Source organism: Azolla caroliniana, unplaced genomic scaffold (assembly GCF_043228905.1).
Source record: "Azolla caroliniana isolate FFs.n. ecotype wild unplaced genomic scaffold, voAzoCaro1.0.p SCAF_16, whole genome shotgun sequence".
Lineage (NCBI taxonomy): Eukaryota > Viridiplantae > Streptophyta > Polypodiopsida > Salviniales > Salviniaceae > Azolla > Azolla caroliniana.
The window spans coordinates 12,110,180-12,120,934 of record NW_028230451.1 but is presented as its reverse complement, the minus strand read 5'-3'; the positions used below and the strand labels follow the sequence as shown (position 1 = coordinate 12,120,934).

The window sequence follows — 10,755 nt, the reverse complement described above, 5'->3', positions numbered from 1 at the left end:
TATGGAGACACAGACCGACACCTACATTATATGAGAGTACACATTACAAGAGTTCCAAGTAATGAGAAATGTAAATGTATGTATACATACATATGTGTAGATGATGGTCCACGTGTGCGCGTGTGTACATATATGTGTGTAGAGAGGAAGCGAAAGCATGAAATGCGTGGACAAGTAATTAATACATACATATGTACCGTATATGTATGTATGTAATGTAAAATGTATGTAGAAATAATATATGTAGTAGTAACATCACTTCCAAGTTCCTCCTCCTCCTCCTGCTTCTGCTTCTTCTTCCGTTCTTACTTACCATAACCATGGCTACTACTGCTTCTGCTGCTTCTTCTTCGACTACGACAAAGTCTGTGTCTGAAGGCGCCGCTGCAGCAGCAGAAGCTACCTGATCCATCCAAACCCTCCAACTCCTCCGATCCTACCATTCTTCAACGACAATGGTTCTCCCTGCCAATGGTTGCTACCTCTGTGCCCCACTGGTCGCCCACACGGTGGATGAAATGGTGGAGCAGATGCACCTAGCTGTTGCCCAGGGCGCGGACATCGTCGAGCTCAGGATAGACCACATCTCTAACTTCCATCCATCTAGAGATCTCCCATTGCTCCTCCATGGAAGGCCCTTGCCTGTTATCGTCACTTACAGGTACATCTATGCAATGCTAAATTCTGTTTGCTTTCTTTCTCTCTATTGTGACATTCATTACTAAAGTTCTTGAACATCGATAGCAGCTACTCACTTTCACATGCATTATACGAAACTGTTTTTATTCTTGGTCATGTAGGCCCAGATTTGACCTTAGAAGACAATTATAAAATCATCTCAGTCCCTCTCCTTCTGTGTGTGTGTGTCTCTCTCTCTGTGAATTCACATGGAAGATGTGTATGACTTCAGGTAGAGAGAAGAAAGAAAGAAATGAAGAAGATAATTCACTTGGAAGATGTGTCACTTCAAATAGAGAGAGAGAGAGAGAGGGATTAATCTTTTGATGTGACAAAAACCAGGGGTTATTTTTATGCGCTATTTCTAGCACCTCCTACATATGGATGCTATGTATGATACTTTTTTTAGTGGTGGAGAGTCTAGATATTTTTTGGGGGGAGAAAAAATCGAAATGGAATTTAATATCAGTGTCCATAAAATGCCAAAACGACGTACTTGACCAGTCTTGAAACGGATATATCTAACCAGCCCTTGAACATTTCTATGATATTGTAGTATGTACATGCATGAGATGAACATGACATACATGACCCGTCATCGAGATAGATATATCTGAAACCAACCCTGAACATGTGATGTTGCTACAATATTCATAGTATTTACATACATGGGATGAATTCCTAATATTAGACTATATATTAGATACAACTTGATCGAAAGCTAGAACTTCTTGCAACAGCCTTTGACACATAATGAGAAACTATTGTGCCATTGAGAATGAGCAATGACCACCACTTAAAGGTACTTAAAGGTACTCAGTGACATGGAAAAATATAAATGCATTTGTCTTTGTGGATTCATGTTTCGATACAAGAAACTTGTTATTGTAGGCCAGCATGGGAAGGAGGGGAGTATGTGGGAAGTGAATCTGCTCGTTTAGATGCTCTTCGGTTAGCAATCAACCTTGGAGCTGATTTTGTTGATGTTGAGTTTAAGGTTTGCATTACAGTTACTTCAATTATAATAACTATACTCGCAGCAACATTACATATAACGGCTTCTTCTTTTCTATGCTTTCATCTGTACATAGATTGCTCCAAACTTCTTGGAAAGCTTGCAAGGTAAGAAGTCAACTGATTGCCACATTGTGGTGTCTAACCATAATTTTGAAACAACCCCATCACCGGAGGAGCTTGGTTCACTGGTTGCGAGCATTCAAGCTTGTGGGGCTGATGTTGTAAAATTTGTAACAACTGCCAACAAGATTACAGATGTTGCACCCGTCTTTAACATATTGTCAAGGTCACAAGTAAGTATGTATGTGTTGTACTTCACGTTCATCATTTGAAAGTTTATTCTTATACATAAGTTCTGGGATGGTGATTGTCAATGCATGGAGATACCATAGTATTGTTGGATAGTCACCGTACATTTTAAGCAGTTCCAATAGAATTATAGGTGTTGATAGGTGATTTTTTTTACATTTATTTTATGATTTGTTATATCCTAAAGAAAATGTGTATAACTGCTACAAAATTGAGCTGCAGATTCCGACAATTGCTTTGGTAATGGGTCAAGGGGGTATCATAAGCCGGCTTTTGAGCCCGAAATTTGGTGGATTCCTGACATTTGGTTCCCTTGCATCTGGTAAGGAATCTGCTCCTGGGCAGCCTACATTGGCAGACTTGAGAAATATTTATGGATTACAAGGTGTCAGTAGAGAAACAAAAATTTATGGCATTATTGGAAAGCCTGTAAGTCACAGCAAAGGACCAATTATCCACAATGCGGCATTTAGGAGTATTGGATATGATGGTATTTATGTTCCATTCCTTGTCGATAACTTAAAGGAGTTTCTCACTGTGTACAATGGCACAGATTTCACAGGTTTCAGGTAATAAAATGTCTTATATTGATGGAAAAAGGATGACACTTTTTTACAAGTTCTTTAGTATTGCTCTTATCTGTTATCAGTGTGACGATCCCCCACAAGGAAGCAGCTTTGGAGTGTTGTGATGAAGTCGAACCACTTGCCAAGGTTGATGAATAATCCTTTCTATTCTACCAATGCTTGATTGTGGTGTACTTGTCATGCTTAATGGATATTGGCATTGTCTTTTAGCAGCCATTCACCTCTCTTTTTATATTACCAATACTTGATCCCCCACTGAGATGAGATTGTGAACAGTCCTGAATTGATAGAGTTGTTTTGTGTCAACCTGGGTTATAAGTTCCTAAAAGAATTATACTTACTGGAATTTTCTGGTAGCAACCTTTTACCTCTCTACTTCTCTCTTCTCCCCCACTTAGAGGAGATTGTGATCCTCACTTGAATTAGTACAGTTATAGCTTCCTGAATGCGGAGAAAAAATGTTTGCCATGAACCACAGCCCTTAACAAAAATGTTCAGGCTCCGTGCATGTGGCCGCATTCCTCTAAGTATATTCATTTGCCTTCTAACTTTCTCTCAAGACATCCAGATAGGCCAATTTGAGCATCTCTTTTTGTGGTTCTTAATGGTGTAAATTTCGGAAGGCATTAAGCTGCTATCGTTCAATGAAAACGGCATCATGAATTCTCTTGATTCTCAGCCAAGACTGCTGTGACCAGCTATAAGAGCTCCCTGGTTAAGGTGGGTTATAAGAGATGAGATTGTGAACAGTCCTGAATTGATAGAGTTGTTTTGTGTCAACCTGGGTTATAAGTTCCTAAAAGAATTATACTTACTGGAATTTTCTGGTAGCAACCTTTTACCTCTCTACTTCTCTCTTCTCCCCCACTTAGAGGAGATTGTGATCCTCACTTGAATTAGTACAGTTATAGCTTCCTGAATGCGGAGAAAAAATGTTTGCCATGAACCACAGCCCTTAACAAAAATGTTCAGGCTCCGTGCATGTGGCCGCATTCCTCTAAGTATATTCATTTGCCTTCTAACTTTCTCTCAAGACATCCAGATAGGCCAATTTGAGCATCTCTTTTTGTGGTTCTTAATGGTGTAAATTTCGGAAGGCATTAAGCTGCTATCGTTCAATGAAAACGGCATCATGAATTCTCTTGATTCTCAGCCAAGACTGCTGTGACCAGCTATAAGAGCTCCCTGGTTAAGGTGGCCATCTGCCTTATGGGTATTAATGGGTGACCATCTATCCATAGGAGCCCTGCATTTAAAATCTCAAAATTTATCCTGAAAACTGAGTAAATTTTGTGTTTTAAGCTTAAGTTGTTTTGGTATACCCTCTTCACCCCTAAATCCATATATAAACATGTACACACACCAAGGAGACCTGTGAATATGTAAGCCACCAATTTTGTCTACTATGTACACAAGTTTATGAACCCTAAACTTTACGGATAGACTTTCACTCTTACTGGGCACTTCTACGAAAAGTATGTAAGAGTAGAATGTAGTAAACATTGAATGAACTCGGTTTAGCATCTGTATGAGCGATAATATCAGTGCGAAAGCTGCAGGTTGTTGCATATATTTGATATGCAGTTTATTTGGTCTTTTGGCAGGCTATTGGTGCTGTTAATACAATTGTTAGAAGAAATGGAAAGCTTATTGGATACAATACTGATTGTGAAGGAGCAATCACTGCCATAGAAGATGGATTGCGGGGTATGGTTATATAATCTTAGGTGGTGTTTGTCTGGATTTGCTTGCTAACAATTTACTGTAATCAGCTGATTTTCTCAAGCAAGTAGCACTGCGAAATCACCAAATTTAGGTGGTGTTTATCTATAATTGCTTGCTAACAATCGACGATAATCAACTAATTTTCTTAGGCATTTCAGGAGTAAATACAAGTAGCACTCCAACATCACCACTTTTTGGACGTACTTTTGTGGTGATTGGTGCTGGAGGAGCAGGCAAAGCCATTGCATATGGAGCAAAACATAGAGGCGCTGACGTTTTTATCGCAAATAGGAGTTTTGGTAAGTGTCTATTTTTCTCTTAATCATACTCTTGTGGATGCATTGGTTTCACAAAGGTTTTCTTTCTTAGAGAAGGCATTGTATTTGCATACACATGTGTCAGACAAATATCAAATTTTTAGGTTTTCTTACCAAGTACATCGGTAACTAAGGACTAAGTAGTAAATACTAGTTATAAAACCTCCAATTTGGTTAGATGACTTAGATAGGCTGACAATAAGCTAGTTCTTGAATTTCACTATTCTGGTCTTCCACGAGTTCTCGTTCTATTTTTGGGTAGACTTTCTTTTGGAGGGTGACAACCCCAGAACTGATATCTCCCTTTTGCAATCTCTCTGCACATTTTCTCTCTCTAGATTTACTTTATTCCAGCATTAATTACAACTGACTTTTAGAACCTACATCTACTTCATTACAATATTTAATGCATTTTTCTTTTTCTCACCAAGTAGAAATGTGGGGACTGAGTCTTAACAAGACAAATAAATGGAAAGATTTAGAGAGACATTTGGTCTCAATGATTGCCTGCATGATAAGGAGCATAGCATCAATGCTCCATGATATAATCCGGGCAATGATGTGAGCAGCCCCAATAATCATCAAGGCATTATTTCGAATAGTGATTTGTATCCAACAGCTTTGAGAGCTCCGTAAAGGTACTCAAGGTTGGCACTTATGTCATCAAAACAACTTACTGAACATAGAGACATTGATTGTTGGTATGCTGAAATGCAACAATGGTTTGATGCACATGGAAAAAGTGTAAATGCACTACCCCTGTTCCAAACTCCAATATAGCTTGGATTCTCCTCATCTAAACATGACCAAAATGGAAAAGAATAGAGTGATCTGAACTGATATTTAAACTTGGAAAGAAAGGTAACATGGATCAGCCCCAAAATATCACTCGGGGGCCCACTATAAGACACTATAAGACACTTTTTGCACACATCAAAGGGTGGATTCATCATTAGGACATCTTATATGGACATACATCTATCCTATTCGCTGCACAGTGTGATAGAGTAGTTGCAAACTTCATTTATTAGTTTGAAATTGAGGTAACAGATATGCATGAATACCTCTAGAAGACAGAATTTGCCAATTGTGTCATCAGGGAGTGGAATTTGAAGAACCCGACTCTAGTGTGTTTTATGAAATAAGAGGGAGATACTATTGCCTCTTTAAGGAAGGCTTTGACCCACTATTCAAGGTAATGGAATATGAGGACCAATGGTGCTTGGGGCCTTTCTTTCTTCTTTCTTTCTCCACTCATCTACTACTTTAACTCATTATGTACCTGGGAATATTTTATCTCCTTTCATAAAAGCATGGGTTACAAAACCCACTCTCCTTTTTGTAGTTTAAGGCTTTGAGCCTCATGAAGAAATATAGTTCTTCTTTTTGCTTATAGTTAGCTATTACTACCTTCTTTGACATCTTACAAGTGTTCATAACAATTTTCTTACATGGTATTAGAGCTGTGTGGTCTCCATAACCTCCACTCATATTTCTTTCTCCTATTCAACTCAATTTTATTTGAGTAGCCAACCATTTGTTTCTATTTTTTCCATTTCCATCCCTCCCACCTTTCGGAGAACAGTCTCCAAACAGCCATATATTTTCCCACTGGAACTATCATTTATGAAGTAGGCAGCCCTTGTGAACCTATTTAAGACAAACAGTTTATATCTTTAGAGGAGGTATTTATGGCTTCCAATGCCAGTATTATCTCTTCCACCATTCCACAACTTCCCAATGATTCTATTCTAGATGGAGCCAACCATCTAAATTGGGAACTGCACATGATGACCTTGCTACAATAGCATCGTTTGTGGAATATTGTAAAAGAAACAGGGTCCAATCTGGAAGCGGCCTCTATTGTTTCATCTTCAACACCCACACAGAATGCAATTGAATCTTGGCAAGACGATGATGGTCGCACTCATGCTTTCATGCTCTTCAATCTGAATCTTCAAGTTGCTCGTCAATTTCTTGGCAAAGATGTTGAGACAGCAAGAGAATGTGGGATACAGTCCAACAAAGGTATTATAGAGCTAATAAGGCCCAAATTATTGTGTTGGAGAACTAACTAGCGGATCTTCAAGTTTTTGATGGCCCTAATATTATGGATCAGATTGCACATTTTGTCTCTCTCAAAAAGAAGTTTGTTTCCTTAGGAAGCGAGGCCACTGAATTTGATGACAACACGCCCAGAATCTTTTGAGACATTTTGTAACACTATTTCCCATCTTCCCACTACCCCCTCTTTGAATAACTTTGTAGGGATGTTACAAGATACAGCTGCAGTAGAGAGACTCTTCTTCATGTTAAAGTCCAAGGCAAATGGAATGCCTCTCCAAATAACAATAAATCTTCATCAAAACCAGCTAACAATCCAGCCCACAAAGAGCTTACTTGTCACCATTGTAACTTATGCTCTTAACCATGCCTAAATGGTGTCATAAAATTTCATTTGTATTTTCTCCATTTCATTCCATGCATGAGCATGTTGGAATACTGCCTCTTAATATCAGTTTTACATAGCTGAGTTTGCCCCAGATGCTCTAGTCTCCCATCTTTGGGTTGTGCTCAAGTGGCATATCCTAAATCTACATTGACCACTTTTATATGTTAGAAATATGCCTCGTTCTACATCTCCACTGCTATATGTTAAAAATATGCCTTGTTCTACATCTGCCACTGCTATATGTTAGAGATTTAGACGCATCACATATGTTTTTCTCATCCATTTGGTAAAAGAAATAATCTGTATATATCATTGCAATACATATGCACAATTGTTCTATTTTTACAATCACTTTGAGGTTTTGGGCTTTCTGTAAACACATAATGTTTGGAAATCTTTTGCATCAAACATTGATCCTGGGCATGATTCTCTTTTTTGGGTCTTATTTTGTTCTGTAAATTCAGAGAGAGCAAAAGAGCTTGCAGAGGCTGTAGGTGCAGAAGCCTTGTCCTTAGAGCAACTCAGTACCTTCCGACCAACCACAGAAATGGTGTTAGCAAATACTACATCGGTTGGTATGCATCCCAATATTGCAGACACACCTATTCCAAAGGTTTTTATCAAAACGCCGACTATCTAAAACGAGATTGTTTTCTTTTTCTTTTACATCCACTTCTAAGGGAAGGCTACATGCATTTTGCAGGATGCTTTAAGTGCTTATAGCCTTGTATTTGATGCCGTGTACACACCAAGAGTCACGAGACTGTTGAAAGAAGCTGAAGAAGCTGGAGCTACTGTTGTGAGTGGTCTTGAAATGTTCATTCGGCAGGCAATGCAACAATTTTCCCTTTTCACTGAACATCCTCGTAAGTTTTATGCTTTAAGTCATTTTCTTAAAGTTCCATATGTACGGTTATTGAAACTCATTGCTATGCTTAATACTGATCAAATTTTGTTTTATACAAAATGTGGGCAGCTCCTGAGCGGCTAATGAGAGAAATGATGACTAACACTTGAAACTGGGAATTTCTATTCACTAATTTTGTACCAAAGAACATTGGGCAAGTTTTCAATGAGAATCTTCATACTTGACAACGAAACTTCTGCTTTGATTGAGACAGTAGGTCCTTCTGCCATTATTTATTCACATTAAATAAGTTGGAGCAGCACATACACTAGTCGAATTTGACATTGGCTGACCTCCCTTTTAGAGATAGGGTTGTTTACAAGAATCATTCAGCCGTTCAAAGCTGATCTACTCGTTCAACAAGTTGTGCATGTGGTTTTGTGTGATTTACAGACAGTGGTTTCTTTGTGAATTCAACATTAGGTTCTTCAACATGATCTCAACTCTTGAAATGCTGTCATGCTTTACATGTACTGTTAATATATTGGCAAGTGTTGTAAATTTACATGTTCTTTATTTTCACTTTAAGACCATGAATGGAGCTATTTTGAGATGCTTTGGATTTTATAGGCTTGACATGCTTTTGGGTTCCATAATGTATTGCTAACGTATTATAAGGCCCTCTTTCCCCCTTAAGTTTATTTCAGGATTGTGTTTCGTTAGTGCCATCTAGATCTTGGCTGACTCGTAAGTGAAATCAATCTTGAATTCAATTTACATTTCAGATAATCTCATTTCTCACTTTTGGAGAATAATGGTTGACATTGGCATGCCCTTTAAGTGAAGCTTGTGGATTAACTCATTGTTCAGCTCCATCAAAGCCCCCAAGGCTTGAAATCATATGCATTCATCTATTCGCTCAATATGATCATTTGCCTCACCATCACTTTTGATTTATTATTTTGGAATGTTTCTAGTGGTGTCAATTCTGATCACCTCCTAAATGCCCACAGTTCAATACCATGGTCTAAATCCATTTTATCTCTATTCTACTTTCATTATGCCCATCTTTAATCCAATGGTTCCCATCCATCCATTTGCTATGGCCTCCATGTTTTAGGGTTTTGTTGTCCGATGTTGAACAAAGAGGGTAATGGTGCTCTATGTCAAGAAACATGGTATTAATGGTGTGATGGTCTCCATGCTCCATGATTTTGGCTGCCTAAAAGACAAACATTTACCTCTATTCATTGGTCAATGAGGAACACCTATTTGTAATGCCTTGCCAAGGGTTGATGATGGCTTTGTTACCTTTTGTGACTACTTCCAACAAAGGGAGAAAATATTTCTGGTTTTATGCAACAAAGACAAGCTCTGATTTCCAAGAAATTGAACTGATCAGTGTCACATACTTTGGTGGTGTTCTCTCCTCTCAATGAACAACATTGTTGATCACGAACTCATTTCATCTGTGCAAGGAGAAGGATAATGGTCATTAATTGATAATTGATCATTTTATATAACATCCACATCATAAACGGCTATAATATTTCACTGACAATTTATGATGGTATCATAAAACATCGCTTCCAGATTGTTGTTGGTTGTTTGTCTAAGAAGAATCTTATTATCTCAAGTTGATGATGCTTGCTAGGAAAGAATCTGGGAAAGATACATTTGCTTGATGATGATTGATCAATGTCAACATTTTGGAATTTTACACTAAAAGTTGGACGATAAGATAGTTTCATACAAGAGAGTAAAAGTTATTTAACTAAGGAAAAAGAAATGTAAGAGAACATCTATATTCCAGCATTGTTCATGACAAATGACAATCAAATTAAATATGTTTTTGCATGCATTGCCTAATTTGTATTTTTCTGCTTACATGTTGAGTGTCTATGCATGGACTTGAATAGATGTGCATGATCTCACATTTTGGTATACAGCCATTTATGCCCCAATAACCGAATTATAGATATGGAAAGAAGGAAACTTGCATTATCATTCGTGTGTTACCCAATGGGACATGTGGGACAAGGTGTGAAAAGAGTAGAGAGAGCCAAGCACCATCTAAAACGAATAAAGGGAACCAAGTACCGTAATAGGCCCTACAAAGGCTATAAAAAACCGAATGCTTAGAAGCATAAAAAAGGGGATATAGATAGATGGTTCAAATGTAAAGCATCTTACTTATAGAAAAATATAAATGGTTCAAATGTCAAACTCAAAACCACACATTGTGTGTGAACACAAACTCACTTGGGGTACTCAATGCAACCGTTGTCTTAATGAATGGGAGGTTCCTTTGCATTAGTGAAGTGGATATTTTAGATATCCCACACTTTCCCATTCATTAGTAGATAGATCATGACTTCTATGTGTACTTACATTTATGTTCTATATAAGTCAAGCACCAATTCTTCTATCTTATGTTGATTTCTACTTGATATAGTGTTGATTCCCGATGATTTTTACTTGATTATATAGCTGGTTCTTTATCATTATATGATCACTTGCAATTATTCTAATATACATTGTCTTTGGCATACATTGTATGTTGTCTGCAACACACAGTCTCTTCTTTCACACATACATACAAAACACACACCGTGTACTTATCTCCATTATGGATACATGTGATCCTCGAGAGAACTATTCTTAAGGTCTTTACATAAACCACTCCACGTGCCAAGAATTGAAAACAATAACACTGCATCATATATGAATGTCGCCAAAAAGCGTAGTTTTGGAAAAACATGTCCTTGGCACCGAAAGAAACATTAGGCCCAAATCATCAGATGATGGGATGGATCATGGGAC

At 37.9% G+C, this 10,755-nt stretch overlaps 1 protein-coding gene across 2 annotated transcripts; it reads left to right on the top strand.

The window, feature by feature from the left end:
* The first annotated feature begins 395 nt into the window (after positions 1–395).
* LOC147853986 (bifunctional 3-dehydroquinate dehydratase/shikimate dehydrogenase, chloroplastic-like) lies at positions 396–8,497 on the top strand. 2 transcript variants are annotated; one of them, XM_087332038.1, is made up of 10 exons: positions 396–661; positions 1,570–1,675; positions 1,770–1,988; positions 2,227–2,573; positions 2,654–2,717; positions 4,196–4,298; positions 4,466–4,615; positions 7,550–7,698; positions 7,789–7,951; positions 8,062–8,497. In XM_087332038.1, the coding sequence occupies exons 1-10, from the start codon at positions 456–458 to the stop codon at positions 8,100–8,102; spliced, it is 1,548 nt and encodes a 515-aa protein (XP_087188164.1). In that variant the 5' UTR covers positions 396–455; the 3' UTR covers positions 8,103–8,497. The 2 variants fall into 2 exon arrangements, with proteins under 2 accessions (XP_087188164.1, XP_087188165.1); XM_087332039.1 differs by having other exon boundaries at positions 397–661; positions 4,475–4,615.
* Positions 8,498–10,755: the final 2,258 nt, after the last annotated feature.

Bases quoted from the DNA above. Each gene is read 5' to 3' on its own strand.
- LOC147853986 (XM_087332038.1), top strand. From the start codon at position 456: ATGGTTCTCCCTGCCAATGGTTGCTACCTCTGTGCCCCACTGGTCGCC. The intron at 1,989-2,226 runs GTAAGTATGTAT...ATTGAGCTGCAG, and splicing joins ACATATTGTCAAGGTCACAA to ATTCCGACAATTGCTTTGGT. The intron at 4,616-7,549 runs GTAAGTGTCTAT...CTGTAAATTCAG, and splicing joins TATCGCAAATAGGAGTTTTG to AGAGAGCAAAAGAGCTTGCA.